Source organism: Vombatus ursinus, unplaced genomic scaffold, assembly GCF_900497805.2.
Source record: "Vombatus ursinus unplaced genomic scaffold, bare-nosed wombat genome assembly UNPS02008961.1, whole genome shotgun sequence".
Lineage (NCBI taxonomy): Eukaryota > Metazoa > Chordata > Mammalia > Diprotodontia > Vombatidae > Vombatus > Vombatus ursinus.
In genome coordinates this window covers 2,421,811-2,441,829 of record NW_020948739.1, presented here as the reverse complement: position 1 = coordinate 2,441,829, position 20,019 = coordinate 2,421,811, and the positions used below count along the sequence as shown (strand labels likewise).

General features: G+C 39.1%; 1 protein-coding gene across 5 annotated transcripts in view; it reads right to left on the bottom strand.

Moving 5' to 3' along the window:
• Nucleotides 1-20,019, bottom strand: part of CPQ (carboxypeptidase Q) — a 624,148-nt gene that overhangs the window by 90,565 nt on the left and 513,564 nt on the right. For all 5 annotated transcript variants that reach the window (XM_027849956.1, XM_027849959.1, XM_027849958.1 and 2 more), the window contains one exon: nucleotides 3,623-3,824. In XM_027849956.1, coding sequence (XP_027705757.1) covers nucleotides 3,623-3,824 — 202 coding nt within the window. The remainder of the gene's footprint in view (nucleotides 1-3,622; nucleotides 3,825-20,019) is intronic.

The window sequence follows — 20,019 nt, the reverse complement described above, 5'->3', positions numbered from 1 at the left end:
TTCCAACTGATTCTTTTTCATTTCCTCTACAGCAATAAGCACAATAAGAACAAAGCCTGTAACAGACCCTTCGTAGATATTTACTGAATGTCACTGAATGAGAGTAATTAAAGACACCAATCATGTAACTTCCCTGACCAAGAAGTTCCCCATTGCCTCTAGGGCCAAATATAAACTTCTTTGGCATTAAATGCCCCTCACAATCTGACTCTAGACTATCTTTCCAGGATAATTACCCATTACTCCCCTCATGGATTCTAACTTTAGCCAATCTGGTCTAATCATTTTTCCCTGTATCTGACATCTTATTTCCTACCTTCATGCCTTTGCAAAGGCCATTCACCATTGCCCCATGCCTAAAATGTTCTCCTTTCTTATCTCTACATCTTAGAAACCCTAGCTTCCTTCTAAACTCAAGTCAAGAGCCAACCCCTTCAAAAGGCCTTTCCTAATGCTCCTAATTGTGTGTCCCACTTTTCAAATAACGTTGTACTTATTTTATCTATGTTCTCTATTAATTTACGCACAAAATTGTTCTGTCCCTCCAGGAGAGGATCAGGTCCTTGAGATGAGAAACTGTTTCACATCTCATTTGTATCCATCCCACCTAGCAATGGATACAGCACATAGTGCCTGCCAAATAGATGCTTCTTGATTGAACTCTCACACCATTGGATAGTTTGAGATGTCTGGTCTAAATGATATACTTACTAGTGCTATGAACAGGACTGTTCCTTTAAGACAATCTCAAAGTTTGGTTAACATATACACACACAGAGAATGAAAAGAATTTGGGTCCTGTATTTTTTTAAGATAGCTTATTCTATTTTTAGTTGTGAAAGATTATTTTAAGCCATAAAGCCAAAAATATGATTGTGATCTACAGTGTTACAGTAGAATATGAGCCATTAATCTCCCCCCCCCCCGCAAAAAAAACACCTTAAACATATGTAGTACACTGCTGGTGAAATCTACTTTACAAATAAAAAAATAGCTGTGTTGTTTGCATATGATAGTGGGGAGGGAATGGTTATTTGCTCTTGTAGTTATGAAATCTTTGTGACTATAGAAATGCTTTTCAAAACAATTACAGAAAATAATTATGTTCCTTGAGGGCAGGGACTGACATGGTGAAATTTTTTTCTTTGTATCTCTACTGCCTCTCACAGTGCACATAGTAGGGATGGGAAGGAGAAGGGAACAAGAACTTATTAAGCACCTATCATGCACCAGCACTGTGCTAAGCACTTTACAAATATTATCTCATTTGATGCTTACAATAACCCTGGGAGGTAGGTGCTATTATTATCCCCATTTAAGGTTGAGGCAGACAGAGATTAAGAGATTTGCCCAGGATCTCACAGCTAGTATATCTGAGGCTGAATTTGAAACCAGATCTTCTTGACTCCAGGCCTAGCACTCTTATCCACTGGGTCAGCTAGCTGTAGAAATGTTTTACAAAACAACAATACAATATAAGCTCCTTGAGGACAGGGGCTGACATAGTGAAATTTTTTTTTCTATCCCTCTTGCCTCTCACAGTACCTATCCATAGTCACTTAATTAAATGTTTGTAGAAGTGAATTGAAAGAAGATTTCAAAGTAAAAAAAATACTATTGAAAGCAGAGCCTAAGCTTCTGGAGGGCAGGCTAGTATGAGGTTACCTGTCCTCTTCCACTCCCTTTCCTTTAGAGACAGAACCTGGAAACAAGCTCAATTTAAAAAATTCAGAGAAGCTGCAGCATGAGACTCAATCTGATCTCCCAGCTGTTACAGTTACTTGATCCTATGTTGTTACAAGCAGGATGTGAGAATACTATAACAACCAAAGCTGTTTGCTGAGCAAGGCAACCTTCATGCCATGATGATGACACAGTGGTAGGAGGCCCATGTCAAATGTCATCACAGAGCAGCATCTTATACCTTCTCTTGCATCTTCTTGGGGGTAGAAGGGAGTTAATGCTATAGGAAATTTTCTACTGTACTAATATACATGGGCTTTCTACATGGGCATTGGAGTAGGAAAGACAGGTAGGTGAGCACCAATGCCCAGAATGCTCCCTGGAACCAGTCTGGATCCCTCCCTTCTAATTCTGTGGCCAAGCTTTCTTTCTCAGCTTGGCCAAGGGTCTAAAGTGTAAAATCATGATCATACAATATTTCATAAATCTATCTCAATTGGCTCATGTGCCCTCATTTTCTATTAAGATTCTTAACTCACAGAATCATGGATTTAGAGCTGGCAGGGACCTTAGAGACAATTTGGTCCAATGACCCTTATTTTACAGATGATAAATAATAATGATAATAACAGTAATAGTAATTGTTAACATTTATATAGCACTTACAATGTGCCACATACTATTCTAAGTGCTTTACAATTCTTATCTCATTTATTCCTTCAAACAATCTGGGAGGTAGGTACTATTATTATCCTCATTTGACAGATGAAGAACACCCACAGAGATTAAGTGACTTACCCATAGTTGCACAAGTAGTAGGTGGCACAGTAGATAGAGTACTGAGTCTGGAGTCTGGAAGACCTGAGTTTAAATCCCATCTCAGACACCTTCAGTAAGTCACTTAACTTTTTTATGCCTCAGTTTCCTCATCTATAAAACGGGGATAAGAACAGCACCTACCTCCCGAGGTTGTTGCAAGAATTAAATGAGATATCTGTAAAGCACTTAGCACAGTTCCTGGCACATAGTAAACACTACATAAAAGCTACTATTGATATTATCAATATCAGTATTAGTATCAGTGTCAGAAATCACATTTGAAGCCAGGCCTTCCTGCTAGCACTGTATCTACTATACCACTTGACTCAAAAGGAAAACAGAACAAACTGAAGAAACATACATGATCTTCCAGGATCAAATATAAAATCCTCGGAATGGCTGTTAAAGCTTTTCATAACCTGGATTCTTCCTACACTGATAGTTTCCTTACATCTTACTGCTTTCTAGGTATTCTGTCATACATGACATTGGACAACTTGCTATTTCAACTGCACAATACCCCATCTCCTGACTCTGTGCCTTTTCACTAGCTTTCTCCTGTAGCTGGAACAGTCTCCCTCTTCACCTCTACCTCCTGGCTTTCCTGACAGCCTTTAAGTCTCAGCTCAACTTCCACCTTCTGCAACACGGTCCCAGCCACCCTAGTCCCTTCCAATGTTAGTGTTTCCCTCGGAAAATTATACTGTTCATACTGAGATGTATACTGCTACACTGAGATTTACATTTACACTGTACATATCTTGTATGCATTGAGTTGTTTGTATGGTGTCTCCCCCATTAAAAGGGAGTTCACTGAAGGCAGGAACCATGTTTTTTGCCTTTCGTTGCATGCCTAGCTCTTAGCTGAGCTCGGAAGGCTAGAACCCCAAGAGAATGGTGGGGCCATGTGGGATTTAGGATGGGAGGTGTTTTAGTTCAGCAGATTTTCCTGGATGCTCCTCAAATCACAATGTTCAGGTGGCTGCCCACACCAGGAATAAGTAGGGTCGCCTCTGGCATTTCCATCTGGTCATATTGGAATACATCTTTAGAATTTCAAAAGTTGTGATTGTACAGTCCACTTCACTTCAATTCAACACGCCTATTTTCCAAATCTTACCAGGTACTCCAGCTTGGATCCAGTAGTTAATGTCAACTCCTTCTCCATCCCCAAAGACTTGGGTGGTATTTATGGGTTGTAGCAGGTTCATGACCTCCTTCATAATAGCCCGGGCTTTATCACTTCCAGTGAATGCTAGACCTGTGGGCATGAAATTGCCCAAGTCAGACTCCATTACCAAGCTGAAGTTGGAGATGTTGACCTAAACACAAGAGAGAAAACAGTTTAGTTCACACTCATTTATTTCTTCAGTTTTCTCTTGGGAATGGGCAACAACACGAATTCCTTACTCATTTGTTCCCATGATGAGAAATACTTTGGCTTAGAAGGGTTAAGTATTTTAGGGTCACACAGTAAATAGAGCAGGGCAGTCTGTAATCTGGCAACATTAGCATATGCCTACTCCACACAATTAAACATTAATGAGGTGCCTACTATACACATGGCAATTGGTTCTGGAGTTACAAATACAAAAAAAGAAAAATCATCTTGTCTTCAAGGAGCTTTCTACTGCCCAATTTAAAAGTCTGTTTGGAAAGATAATTAATGAAGATCATAAAGCACTGTGTAAAATAAAAATTGTCATGAAAATGTATATTCTCCATGACATCTAACATTTAAATTGGACTTTAAGGTTTGCAAAGCACTCTATGTTCTATTTCACTTGAGCATCCCAACAATCCTATAAAGTGGGTACTACAAGTATTAGCATCCACATTTACAGGGAAGGAAAATGAGGCTGAGGGAGATAAAGTGATTTGCTTAGGGTCCTGTAGCTAATAAATGTCACACAGAGGTGGAAATTGAATTCTGGATTTTTCTTTACTCCAAGTCTAACACTCTATAAACCCACATCTTCCTGTTTCTGATTCCAGCATTCTATCAAATGAGATAATATACAATGCGTTTTGCAAACCTTAAAGTACTGAATAAATATTAGCTATTAATGTTGTTGTTATGCCACCCTATCTGGTGGGAAAAAGCACAGGACTTGGAATCACAGGACGTAGGTTCAAATCTACTACTTTATATGTCTGTGACCTTGAGCAAGTTCCTTTTATCTGAGCCTGAGTTTCCTCATCAGCAAAATGAGAGAGTTGTTCTAGATTACAGAACGTTCCCTTCCAGCTTTCAATCGTGTGACTCGGTAACAGTTCTCACGCTTCCATTACTCAAGGACTAGGGAGTAAAAGATGTGATCCATGAGATGCTTTCTTCACAGATCTATCTATGCCAGATATTCAGCCCCATTCAAAGTCTGGCAGATTTGCTTTGAGTTTCTGATTTTGTTGTTCTTTCTGTTAAATCCCCAGAGTAGGAGGTAATAGTTCAAGGCCTCTAATGCTAGTCTCCCTGGTGTAAAACTGCAGAGCCCTGTTCCCAGGTGACTGAGCCTGAGCAGCCCATGTAGAAACTCCTTCTAAATAAAGTTAGCTGGAGGTAGAGGAGGTAGCCTCTCCTTTCAGTGGGAGAGCTTAAAATACAAGATATTCCCAGCAGGTTACAGAGCTCAAAGGCACCCAAGCCTTAAACTTGCTTTGCTTTTAAAATCGCACAAGTTTAAAGTCATTTCACACTGGCAAGTCCATATGTTTGGCAGCATCCATCTGCTTCTTCATATTATTTGCTCTGGCTACTATCATCTCAAGATACATTAAGGTCTGTAATGGTGTTCTTACCTTACTTTAACTATAGTCAGCAAATAATAAAGTAATAATTGTAAATAATAAAATAATACACGAGTAAATAATTAGCAGTAAATTAATAAGGGACCAGTAGGAAGAGCAATGGATTCAGGGTAGGAGGACCTCGGTTCGAATCCTGGTTCTACCTGTGCAACTTTGGCCAAGTCATTTAAACTTCTCTGGGTTTCATTTTCTTCATCTACAAAGTGAAGAAGATAAGCTAGAAGACCCCTCAGGCCACTCTTAATTCTAAATCTATAATCCTATGAGATTTCAGGTCACTACCAAGGAGAATTTTCTTAAAATTAGAGTTCTTCAATAGGAAATGGCTTCTCTGTAAGGAAGTGAGTTCCCTGTCACTAGATATATTCAAGCAGAGGATGGGTGACTACTTGTCAGAAATATAAAAGGGACTTTTGCAGTAAGGAGGGCATTGACCTAGTTAACAAGCCCCTTACAACTCTGAAAATCTATTCCCAATCCCCACTCCCCAACCCCCACTCATTAACTCTACAACAAGCTGAATATGTATTTATTGTGCTACCACTCAGTTCAGGAAAAAAGGTCAACAGCACTGAACCAGAAATCAGGAGATTTGAATTCTGGTTCTATCTATCCCACTAGGGCAGCTAGGTGGCTCAGTGGATAGAGTGCCAGGCCTGGAAGACCTTAGTTCAAGTCCCACCTTAGACACTAGTTGTGTGACCTTGAGCAAGTCATTTAACCTTGTTTGCCTCAATCTCCGAATCTATAAAATGAGCTAGGGAAGGAAACGGCAAACCACTCTAGTATCTTTGCTAAGAAAATCCCAAAATGAGGTCACAAAGAGTCAGACATGACTGAAGAATGACTAAACAACAACTGTACCACTACCTAGCCGTGTAAAATCTGTCAAGACAAATCCTCTCTCTCTGGGTCTCAGTTTACCCATCTTAAAATGAGGGAGGGAGTTAGAGCAATTCATCTCTGAGGTTCCTCTAACATTAATGTTCTGTGAGTCTTTAATTCTTGGCTATATGTAAATTTGACTTCTGCAAATTTTTTGAGGTTAGATAAATGTTTCTACACAATATTTCTGGGATTATAAAGATTTTCTGATTGTAATTATAGAAGCTTACTTGTGCTATAAGAGAATCACAAAATCTAAGAAGGGCTCTTCAAATATAAGCAGCAAAGTATAGGAGCTTTCCTCTTCCTGGTCCAGAGGGCTATTTTTAGGAAGCTTCTAGACCCATGGGAAGTACTAACTTAGTTAGGTAACACAATGCCTGGGGTGGTGGAAAAGAATATATTCAACTGTGATTTTATCCAGACTCCACCAAGTACATGATGGAGATCTATATGAAGTTGAGAGGGGCAGGGAGATCCCTACTGCTGGGACACACAGAAAGAGTTACAAAAGAAGCAGCAACACATAACCAGCTAGGAACTGCAGAAGAGGGCCATGGATGCCACCAGTTGAGAGCTGTGGAAAGTTGCACGGAGAATGCTGTTTGGAGATATCAAACAAAACTCTCTACCCTCAAGGAGTTTATAGTCTACTGTAGGCTGTAATATGTAAACAGAGAGGTAATTACAAGATACTTTGAGTGGGTAGACAGCACTAAAGACTAGAGGATCAGGGAAAGTTTCTCATATGAAGTGATATGTGAGTTACCCTTTGAAATAAGCAGCAGAATTGATAAGGGAATACATTTTAGCCATGGGGCCAACCTCTTCAAAGGCCCTGAGGTCAGAGATAGCATACTGAGTTTGGGGAACAACAAGTAGCTAATGTGGCTGAAGGTCAGAGAATGACAGAGAGTAATGTCTTAATGCCAAACTAAGGAGACAACGGGAACATAGTGGGTTGTGTCATACGGTAAAGTCTTTAAATTTGCTTGGTAAGGGTTCAAGAGCCAGAGGTGTGAGAAAAAGTGCCTGATATTTATGTAAGGCTTTACATGTGGGAACTTCTGACTTAAAAGTGGGAGAAAAATAAGATGAATTCCAGCTGAGACAATAATTTGTGAGCACTCCCTCTCCCAACATCATGATGACACAGGGGAAGGAGATCCAAGGCAAATGACATGGCCTTCTTGTGCTTTCTACCTTCTCTTGTGCCTTCCTGGTGTAGAAGGGGGTTATGAACAAGAGGCTAGTTACAAGAAGTTTTTTTCCATATTGACACACCTACTTCCTAATGAGCACTACAGGAGGAAAGACCGGTGGGAGACCATCACTGCTCTGGAACCCAGAACAATGATAAAGATCTTACTCATCTATTTACACTGACAATAGCTGAGAAGGTCGAGTTGAGTAGTGGGCAGAACCCTTCACCAGCCTTAGAGCAGAATGGTTGCAGTTACCATCATCTGGCATTTAAGGAGTAATTTTCCTTTTCTTAAATTTTTTTTATTATTCAATTTTATTTTGTCTTCAGTTCCAAATTCTCTTCCTCCTTCTTACCCCTCCCATGCCCATTGAGAAGGCAAGGAATATAACACCCATTACACATGTAAAGCCATGCAAAACATATTTCTGCATTTGATATGCTGGGCAGGGGGCAAGAAAAAGAAAAAAAAGAAAAATATTCTTTAATATGCACTCTGAATCCATCAGTTCTCTACTTGGAAGGGGATAGCATTTTTCATCATGAGTCTTTTGGAATTACAATGAATGGTTGTGTTGCTCAGAATATCTAGGTCTTTCACAGTTGATTTTCTTTAAAATATTGCTATTACTGTATAGATTGTGTTCCTGGTTCTGCTCACTTCAATGCTGCACCAGTTCATTTAAGTCTTCTCAGGTTTTTTCTAACCACCCCCATCATTTCTAACAACATAATAGTATTCTATCACAATCACATACTATACCTTGCTTAGCCATTCCCTAATTGATGGGCATCCCAAGCTTTCTCCAGTGGCATTCAAGACTATTTATAAAATTTTAGGCATTGGATGGAGGCAGTGTGATATAGAACATAGAGAGTCTGCATTGTAGCCAGGAGGACTTGGGTTCAAGTCCTATCTCTGATACATGCTGACTATCTGATACTAGGCAGGTCACTTAATTTCCCAATGTCCCATGTTACTGGGAATGTCAAGACTACAAGCTGCAAATATGGTAGAAGTCTTCTTTGGTTGAGGGAGTTTATTCACTGGCAGTTCCTTAGGTCAAAGGAATCACGGATCTGGACCAAAAGAAAACCACCCTGACATTTTTGTAGGGTTTTAAAGTCTGCAAAGCACTTCGTATATTTCTTATGTAAACCACACAACAACCCTGCCAAGTCAGCACTATAAATATTATCTCCATTTTACAGACGAGAAAACTGACTCACAGAGTGAAGCAATTTGTCCACCCGGGTACGAAGAGTTGGAAGCAGGCTTGATTCTTGGCTTTGAGTCCTGTGCTCTACCCACTAGACGACACTGCCTCTATCTAACACCTATGGGATTTTTTAAGATTGAACTTAGTGATAAAGTAGTGTTATATAACAAAACATGACACCTCAACTTTAGCTAGTGATGTTGTACTATGGTAATGTCATTGGAATTAATAATGTGTGAGATTTGTGTTACATTCAGACCTCACGTTCAGGCCTGGTTTAACTAGCTTGGTGATGTTTGGTCAGCAAATCCTCCATGAAATTCTGCAGTCCTCAAGTCCTCATCAGCCTCCCCCACTTTGTTTTCCACAACACGCGCACACACACACACACACACACACACACAATAGAGTCACAGCATAAAAAAAAACAAACCCAGAAATATACTGCTTTTAAAGGAGGGTTTCCAACATTGATCCCAGAGCTACTCTTCAGGGAGAAGGAAAAACCCAAAGTCTAATTATCTACCATTTAGGTTAAAAGTAGAGACTAGTATAGAAGTGAACTGTTAGGCTTTGATGGCTAAGTGCTAATGAGGCAGCTGGGTTCAATGGAGAGAGTCCTGAGATGACAATTTCCAGAGACCTTGTTGTTGTAGTTCAATAAATGACAAGATGAGCTACCTTACAGGCAGAGTTAATCCCGCTCTTTGTCTCCCAGTTACTTAGCCTTGGTGTCTCCATCTGTAACCTGGGGATAATACCATTCTCATAAGAAAAAAATAATGAGAAAGCCTAAGCAAGAATTTTAGCTACTTAAATAAATAATGCATATGCCATCCATTCAAGGGGTAGTGAGGTGTAGTGGACAGAGAGCTGGTCACAGAGTCAGGAAGCCTTAGCTACTGGCCATCTATTGGCAAGTCCTCCAAGCAACCTTCCAAGACTCTAAGTCACAAAGAATGACTTACCTCTGGGAGTTCCCTATACCAATGAAATCACAGGTCCAGTTTTTTAAAAATGTCACCTATATGTCAAAATTATATGATTCCTTGAAAGATGTAACAAATAACAATAACAAATAAGCTTGTTCAACCACCCTCTTGCAGCAAAGGAGGCATATGCTCATCAAGGCTGTTTGCCACTATTGTGAAGGAGATCCAGTTTAGAGTTCAAAGGGAAGAGGAATCTCCTACAGATGGTGGGGATCTTCTGGATGTTCCTGTTTGTGGATGGCATTATGCTGATTGTATCTAACCTGGGAACACTTTAGAGTTTTCTGGATTAGATCCATAATCATTCTAAAGAGTCCTGTTTAACTACCCACACGGGGAAACCAAGTGGATGAAGAATCCCTGTTTTCCAGTTGTATGGAAAGCCTACAGAGTTCATCTGCCAGCATACACACACACACACACACACACACACACACACGCAGACATAGACATAGATGGCAGATACTTCAAATTGACAATGAGTTGGATCCAAAATGGAAAAGGAAAAAGAGGCCGGGCTTTGGGAAACTGCAAAGTTCTTTTAATTAATTCAAATTTCACTTAGAAAACATTTTTAATATCGATATTCTCCTGGTGGCGCAAGTCACAGAACTCAAATTAACAGTCACAAAAGGTCAATAGAGAAGTTCAGTGGATGTGAGCAGGCTCCAATACATTACAAATATGGAAGAGCCATGTAAAAGATGCCATTAAAGAAATGTATGGATGAAAAAGAACATGGACTGGTCATATGGCCAGAGGGAAGGATAACAGATAGCTGTTCTTTATACCAATGAAGTCACCGGTCCAGTCCCTTTCTAATTTTAATTGGTACATAACAACTAGGTGGTGCAGTGGATAGAGCACCTGGAGTCAGGAAGACCTGAGTTCAAATATGGCCTCAGACACTTGCTAGCTGTGTGACCCTAGGCAAGTCACTTAACCCTGTTTGCCTCACTTTCCTCATATGCAAAATGAGCCGGAGAAGGAAATGACAAACTACTCCAGTATCTTTGCCAAGAAAACCCCAAATGGGGTCACAGAGAGTCAGGTACGACTAAACAACTACAGTAGTACAAAGTAGTATGTAAGCATATGTTCTAAGCCCTCAAACCAAAAACTTCAGAAATGGCTCTAATACTATTAGGTTAATTGGTAAATAAATAAATCTCCACTAGGGCTGGGGTGGAGGAAGGAGGGCTTTTTGTTGCCCCTCCACCCCAACCCCTTCCTTACAATACAGAAGCTCCATGGGCAGGATGGGTGTCAGGTCTACCAAATGATTTGCTTAAGCAAAGGGAGTGACGGAAAGAACCAGCCTACTTCCCGTTGACCAAAAATTTCCTGCTGATGAGAAATAAAGAGCCTAAAGTAATAAAACTTGCTCTTGCCTCGGATTAACCAGTACACACACATATCAATGCACCAGAGCTCTGGGACCACTAGGTAGAGAAGTGTTTGATTTTTGCTCATGCTAAATTTTATAAACTGCTGCTAAAATGATGGCAGCCTCCCATTGTTTTCTATTTATATATAAATGTTCACATATGTTTTCAATAAAAAAAAAAACTAAGAAAACCACCCACAGTACACAACACTGCCCTTTCTCCTCATTTATAGAGTCACTATCTAATTGTTAGCACATGGAGAGGAGTCCAGAAAAACAAAACATCTTTGCACAAAGAATTGGGGATGAGCAAACCAGGTCATTGAGATCTTTAGGAATCTCTGCTTCTCTAGAATGTCTTCACCACCATCCTTGTCCCTTATCCGGCAATGAGTAATTGAGTAATTAAGGACACACCTCCTATGGATTTGGATAGCAGAACACCACAGGCTCCAGGAGAGGCAGCTGAGTTCATTCATGAAGCCCATTTTTAGAATATAGACTCAAAGAATGTTTGAGAGGGAACAGGCCTTAGAGATCAGTCCATCCCACATAACTCAATATTCAGGGTGTCGGACAAAAAAGTATTTTATGTAATTGAATATTTTATTTCCTCTTGGAACAGGGCTGGGTTTGTCACTGCTGAATGAAACAAGCTGAGGTTGGATTTGTTCCGATGGGTAATTTTTGAAGAAATTAATAGATACACAGAGCTGTAGGATGCCCCATGCATCAGGTATTAGCTCTCTGTGTCCACTTAAAATCCGAAATTTAAACCAGCATGCTAATTAAGAGCTATTGCAATTGTCATTCACTGCCCACATCTTACCGTCCCCTCCACCCCTCACCAGTTAGCATTCTCTACGATGATCCAGATGATCCATGATCTGTGGGGAAAGCCTCCACAAGCAAAAACTGAAGAACCACAACCTGGGCTTGCCTCAAAGGCAAATCTCTTAACACTTTCTTTGTCTCTAAGGGTCAGATTACCTGCTCCCCAAAGAATTTGGTTAACTGTGGTCTTTTTTAAGTCTTTTTTTTTTTAATGGAACACCATATTAAATCAATGAAGTATACTTAAAATAAGTATTGGCAGCTAGGTGGCTCCGTGGATAAAGTGGTAGATTTGGAGACAGGAAGACCTGAGTTCAAATTCTGCCATGGACATTTGTTAGTTGTTCCCACTTAATCTCTTTCAGAGTCAGTTTCTTTATCTATAAAATGGAGATAATAATAGCACCTACCTCTCAGGATTGTTGTGAGGACCAAATGTGATAATATCTGTAAGGTGCTTTGCAAACGTTAAAGTGCTACAGAAATGCTAATTATTATTATTAGTAGTAGTGGTATTTATTAGGTTCTAGAAAACACTTGTGCTTTTATGGGATTCTACTATATTGGTCCTCAGAAGTGTAGAATTAGAATTTTCAAATAATTCTTCCTTTGGAGAGATAAAAAAACCTACACTTTTCTTCGTTTTAAAGTATTCATTTCATTGTATGCTAGCCAGGTGTCTTTGGTTCCATCCAAACAACAAGGGAATTCACATTGCCTTCCAATTAATCCTGCAGTTCATCTAGTCATTAAGGAATGAAACATCAGTCTCAAATAGGCCAACAAAGCCCATTGACTTGGCTTAAGAAACTAACATGTTACAGACGTTAGTGATGTTTGGTCAGGTGCTTGCCTCAAGTCGAGTCTCCAAAGGCATATTTTCACACGCTAAGTGTGCTGAGTCACTACACACCATCTTTTCCATCTGCAACTGTGACCCTGGAATTCCCAGTTCAAATGGGAGAGGTAAGGGAGGAAGAGGGAGAGAATAAGCAATCTGTGCTTCTTCACAGAGGTTCACTAATGGTTCTTTGTTTTGCAAAAAGCCATCTCCCTGTCAGACAAAGCCAAGAATAGTGTTTCCCTCCACAGCTGCCTACAAAAATACTTATGCCATGTGGCTCAGCATTGGACTCTCTGGGAGTCTCCAGGACTCAGCTTTGAACCTTGGTCTTCCCTACCCAAGGAAGAGGCAGGAAAAAAGCATGATGACAAAGTGGAGGGCTGCAAGTTATTTTTATTTGACAGCTAACCTGGTTTCAGTTTCAGGAAAATGGTCACTCATTGTGCTGTTACATGAGGGCTAAAACAAAAGATATCTATTGAGATGTAAGTGCAGTCTTAGTTCCAGACAAGGGAGGAGAATGAGTGATTTCTGGAGGTCTCCTTCTAGTATTGGGATTCTGGGCATGTATATAGAGTGATGCCTATGTGTGACAAACCAGCAATTTTCCAAGATGCCATCTCAGGCTGCCTTGATCTCAATGAACACTCCTCTCATGCTGGTTACTGTCAAAGAATAGCTCTCTAAACTTATTTTAAAAAAAAAACACCAACCCACATTAACTCTTGGTGAAGATCACTATGGTAACAATGGGAAACTAAGAAGATTATGGAGGAATATGGCAAAAAACATATGCTAAAAATCCCAAGTGTTTGTTTGGCAGGATAAAAAAGAAGGAAGAAGACAATTACCAGGGTATTCAGCTGATGCACTTAGAAAGACTCACATAGCAATAATGTCAATCTCGGTTTCTAATTTTAGTCCAGCACAATGGAAGCAACAAGATGGCATAAATGGGAAGGAGAGGGAACAGGCTCAAAGCCGATGTCAAAAAGCAGCAGAAGCAACAGGATTCTGAATCTCACAGCTGTGGATGAAAATTTCATTCCCTTAAATACTCGGATTCTCGGTAGCTTAGGGCAAGAGTCTAATGTTGTTAAAATACAAAACCAGGCAAATGTTTCACTACAGTATTGGAGAAGATGAATCTCCAATTGAAGCTGGGATTGCATTAGTGATGTGCCCCTGCTCTCACTGGCCCATAAAGCAAGAAGCAAATTGTCTCAGTGGGAAAGCTTTTTGGAAATTAAGGGCTTTCTATGCAGCATCTTGACACCCTAATAATAATAACAGCAACTCATATTTATAGAAAGCTTTAGGGCTTACAAAGCACTTTACTCACAATAATTTTGTGAGGCAGGTAGTATCAGAATTATTTTTTTTTCCATTTTACAGATGAGGAACTGAGGTACAGAAAAGTTTATTTGTTTGCTTTTAAAATGATTCGCCCATAGGGTCATAGCTAGTGTCTTGCATGGGTCCAAGAATCATAGAATAATCAAGGCAGTACAAAGGATCTCAATGGTCAACAGATTCAACCCACACATGAACAGGAATACATTTTACAACATGGATGGAATAGCAGGTTCATTTCATCAATATCTCAAACTAGTGGTCATTCAGCCTCTACCTGAAGATCTTGAGTAATAGAGAATGAACCCACTAACTTCCGAGGCAGCCCATCCTTTCTGCCTTTGAAGGTCTTAAGTAAGAGCTATTCTCCAGATCCTGAGATTCTGGGACATATGGTAGGATTTTCTTCTACTTTTAGAAGCATGTTCTGTCTGTTTTCTCATCTTGATTGGTGAGGAAATGAACATAACTTTGCCTAGCCCATATTTATTGGCATCAGAACAGACTACACTTACGTTCCATCCATCAGTCCATCTTGGCAACCTTGCCATCTGCCTTGCTTCTCTCCACTTGTGTAGCACCATCAGGCCCTGACCTAGTCCCAGGAGGAATAAATCCAATTGGCTTTGGAACTCTTCCCTTGAGGCTGAGCTGTGTTGATTCTTAAATAAGTGAGTGCAAACTTTCTTAGTACACTAAATCTGGCCACCCCCCTTAACTACTGGACCATGTTTCATCATCATATCCAGCCACCCACTTATCCCCCACTCTCTTATTTCAAAGTACAGTCTTTGATCTTATCCAAACTCCATTCAACCTCTTCCTTACCTATCTTCCAGTTCTTTGTTACATTGATGGAGCTTAGCCCTCCATTGTCTATTCCAGGATGACCCCATTCAACCTCCCAGACTCCCATAAGGATTATCCCTAAATTCCTGAGGTCATCCCAAATTACTTGGCTGTATATAAGATCCATCCTGGCCTCCATTTATACACTGAGATTTTCTCATGCCCGCTCATCAGTATGGGTGTCACTAAATGTTCAAATTCCTTAAGAGTCTGGCCTGTATGGTTCATCTCTAATAAAACCTTGTCTTTGGCTGAAAGAAGATTTGGGTCAAATTCATTTGAGCAGGACCCACGTGTCATGATTTCGGGGTCCCAGCACCACTAGCATCTACACCTCAACACTATTGCTTCTGGAAAGAGCATGTTGGCTAAATGCACTATGGAAAAACTCAATATCACCATGATTTCACAGTAGAACCTCTGTTCCCTGGCCACCATGCCCCTATATACCTTCTCTTTCTTATTAGAATATAAGTTCATTATAGTGATATTGTATCACTAAAGTTACTTGTATTACCAGAACAGTCTCTGGTACATAGCAAGTAATCTATTAAGTTATTATTCATTCATTCATTCGAATAGAAGGGAAACTACCAGAAATTCAATTGGAAGGAAAACAAGGAATATATGGAGAATATAGAGGTGTTTTTCTGTCCCTTTTACCTTCTTCCCCCATTGGAATGTCAAACTGGATGTTGTTTATATGTAGCTAGCAGAAGCAAGAATGTATTCAGCTTTGGGTAGATGCCTGAGCTGAGACCCTTAGGTTTTTTGTTTTTTTTTTTCCTGCTAACTCCATGAGTCATTGACAATTTACTGTATCAAGGGTTCTTTCACTGTATGAAACCTGACTTTCCCACCTTTCTCTTGGGTTTTTTCCACCTTTACCTGCTCAAGTGCATTTGATCTGCACTTAAAAACTTCCTGCCATCTCTTTAATGCAATGAGTAGGGGCCCACTTATCCTTGATTACTTTTCTCTTCTCTTCTTGTCGATCAGACTTCATAAACTATCTACTTAGAGCTTGCCTGTTTGAGGTCAAAGAGTCTGAACAACTCCCCTCAGCAAGGCTTTATCTATAGCACACTTTCCTACCATTTTCTGGACTTTTTTTTGGGATATGATGCTTAGGCAATGGTATACAGGAGGCTGCTAGATAGGGAGAGCCAATTTTTAAGTTTTCAGTGTGAGCATTTATATCTCAGAAATCAGCAAATTCTACAAATCACATTTGTTTTGTTGATTGTCTAGACTTAAGAAAGCATTCAGAAAATGTTAATAATTCAGATTACATTTAAAAGTGTGTTGTATATACATTCCAAAGCACTCAGGTGTTAAACATTTACCAGAACCCCCACTGTAGCTCAGATGAGTCTAATCTGTATTTATCAGCTTTCTAACAAGCTCCTAAAGCAAATTATCTGCTATCTTTACCTCTGTCTGTGAGAAGTAGTGTACATTGTGCCTCCCTTCCATAAAATAATTGTTTCTACTATCTTCCTTCTTTCTTCCTCTAGTAATGATCTTTCTTTTTAAAATGTATTTTTATTTTGTTTATTTGATTTTTATTTCATTAAATATTTCCTTATTACATTAAAAAATTATCATTCATTTTTAAAAATTTTGAGTTCCAAACTCTCTCCCTCTCCCCACCAATACCTCACCCCTTGAGAATAATACAATATCTATTATACACATGAAGTCATGTAAAACATATTTCCATATTAGCCATGTTACAAAAGAAAACAAAAAAAGAAAAATAAAGGAAGTGAAAAAAGTATCCTTCAATTTGCATTCAGAGTTTATCAGTTCTCTCCTTGGAGGTGGATGACATTTTTCATCATGGAGCTTTTGGAATTGCCTTGGATCATTATCTTGACCAGAGTGGCTAAATCTTTCTAAGTAGATCATTGTTATAATATTTCTGTAACCGTGTACAATGTTCTCCTTGTTCTGCTCACTTCACTTTGCATCAGTTCACATAAGACTTCCCAGGTTTTTCTGAATCCATCCTACTACTCATTTCTTACAGCACAATAGTATTCCATCACAATTATATACCATGATTTGTTTTGTCATTCCCCAATTGAGGGGCATCCTCTCAATTTCCAATTCTTTGCCACCACAAAAAGAGCTACTATAAATATTTTTGTACAAATATGTCCTTCTACCCTCCCACCCCCCAACACACACTTTTTAATCTCTTTGGGATACAGACCTCATAGAGGTATTGCTGGATCAAAGTATATGCACAGTTTTATAGCCCTTTGGGTATAGTTACAAAATGTTCTCCAGAATGGTTGGACCAGTTCACAACTCCACCAACAGCACATTAATGTCCCTAGTTTTCCACATGCCCTTCAGCATTTATCATTTTCTTTTTCTGACATATTAGCCAATCTTATAAGTGTGAGATAGTACGTCAGTGTTTTTAAATTTGCATTTCTCTAATCAATAGTTATTTAGAGCATTTTTTCATGTGACTATTGATTAGCTTTGATTTCTTCTTAAAACTGCCTATTCATATCCTTTGACATTTATCAATTGGGGAATAACTAATATTCTTATAAATTCGACTCAGAGAAATGAGACTTTTATCAGAGAAATTTGCTGTAAAGCAATTTCCCCCCAGTTTCCTGCTTTCCTTCTAATTTTGGTTGCATTCATTTTGTTTGTACAAACCTTTTTTAATTTCATGCTTTGAATTTCATGCCATTTAATTTCATCCATAATTTACTTATGATATCACCCTTTATGCCTAAATTATTTATCCATTTGGTGTACTGTGCGAGATGTTAGACTATGCCTAGCTTCTGTCAAACTACTTTCCAGTTTTCCTAGCAATTTTTGTCAAATGGAGAGTTCTTGTCCCCACAGCTTGGATCTTTGGGTTTATCACAGGCTAGATTACTATGATAATTTACTGTTGTGTGTTGTGTACTTAATCTGTTCCATTGATCTACCACTTTATTTCTTAGCCAGTAACCAGATTGCTTTGATGATTACAGCTCTGTAACACAGTTTGAGATCTGGTACTGCTAGGTCACATTCTTTCATATTTTTTCCACTTACTACCTTAGTATTCTTGATCTTTCATCCTTTCAGATCAATTTTGTTAACATTTTTTCTAGCTTTATAAAATAACTTTTTGATAATTTGATTGGTATGGCACTGAATAAGTAAACTTGGGTAAAATTATCATTTTTATTACCTTGGCTTGGCCTACCCATGAATTTGCCCAATTGTTTAGATCTGTCTTTATTTGAATGAAAAGTGTTTTGTAATTGTGTTCATATAGTTCCTAGGTTTGTGTTGGCAGGTAGACTCCCAAGTATTTTATATCATCTGTAGTTATTCTAAATGGAATTTTTCTGTCTCCTTCAAGCAGTGGACTTTCTTACAATGCTTCTTTTGCACAGAAGAGAAAATCAGCAGAGTTGAGAGAGAAAATTTAAAAGTCTGGCTGTGGTAGCCAGAATGGAATTTTACCATTTTCCATTGGTTGTTGAGATATTGACTAGAGCTCTTTGGTAGCATGTATAATATAATACTCCAGCGATATTTCAGGTAATAATCAGGCAGAGATGCTGGGCATTTTGCAATCTGTCATATGCAGAGAACAGTTTTATTACCCTTTTGCCAACCTCACTAACCTGAATAAGACACTTAATACTTTTGGTAGATCAAGACTTGGCAACTATTGGATAAGCCTGTCTTTTGAGAATACTGCCAAAATATCAAATTCTATGAAATAGTGTAGCTGACATCATATCAGATTTATTTTCATCAGAAAGAAAACCACGAAGAAGAGTTGTGTGTTTGAGTCACACTTATCAATTTTACCTAGCCTTGATGGCTTGAGCATGCTGTGTAGGGACCAATTAATTCTACCTCCAAGTTTTCCTATTCTTGACCAGGTAGTTCACCATTTGACGTGGAAATACTCCTAGTCAATCAAGTTTCAGTGATACCACATCTCTCCAAGGTAAACAAGACAGATTCCCAGAATTGAAGTTTTACGCCTTGGATTCTTGAGTCACCTACCTTGAGGGCTCTAAGTGGTTAGTAAATAGAGTGCTAGATCTGGAGTCTGGAAGACCTGAATTCAAATCCTATCTCACACACTTACTAGTCAATTATTCTCAGTCTCAGTTTCCTTATCAGTATAACATGTATAAAAATAATAATAACTAGCATTTTATAGCATTTTGAGGCTTGCAAAGCATTTTACAAATATCTCATTTATCCTCACAGCAACTCTGGGATACAGGTATAATTATTATACCCATTTTACAGATGAGGAAACTGAGGCACATTGGGTAATAACTGTATATTAGGCTTGGGCCCTTAAATAAAATAGAATAATTTAGTATAAAGTAAACATGTCCACTAATTATTTCTTTTTACAAAAATTGGAACTTTTATGGAAATTGAGAAGTGTGACAATACTAAGAACAATATTTTAAAAGGGGAACATTTATAAAGCATCTGTGAATTTTATATTTTTAAGTTTTTAAAAATTCTGAATTTAACAAATTTTTTTAAAAAAATAATATTTCAATATACAAAGTAGACCAGGAAAAAAGAGGATTATATATGAAACCATGAATTTCTATTACTTATAGCTCAAAAAAGAACAAGATTCAATATGATATTTCCCTCATTAACCTTGTGCTATTTCATTCATTACTCTAAATTTGGTTTTATCCCCAAGCTTAAATAGAATAGCTTTTTCTAATTCAAAGCTGTGTCCCTAGTTTGGAGTCAGAGTTTCCCCCAGATAGTCTTGAGCCTTGTGGCCATCATGGTATCATTCTGACAATTTGTCCTCAGCAACCGTGCCGGCCGCGCCGTGCACTCTCCTCCTAACAGGAGCAGGCTGCCAGGGTCACACCTACCAGTCTTCGGAGCCCACCCGGATAAACATAGAGACGAGCCGATCAGGAGGTGCAAGCACTCGAACTTTACTCAGAAACCATCACAGCAAGGCTAAGCAGGAAAGCAAGAGCAGGAGCAAGAAAAAGAGCTCCGATTCCTACCCCCCCATATACCTTCCTAGCCCCTCCTTCTTGCCGTCCCACCCCCACGTGGCACAGCCAACATCAGACAATCCCTCACACCTGCCCCATCTTACCACAACC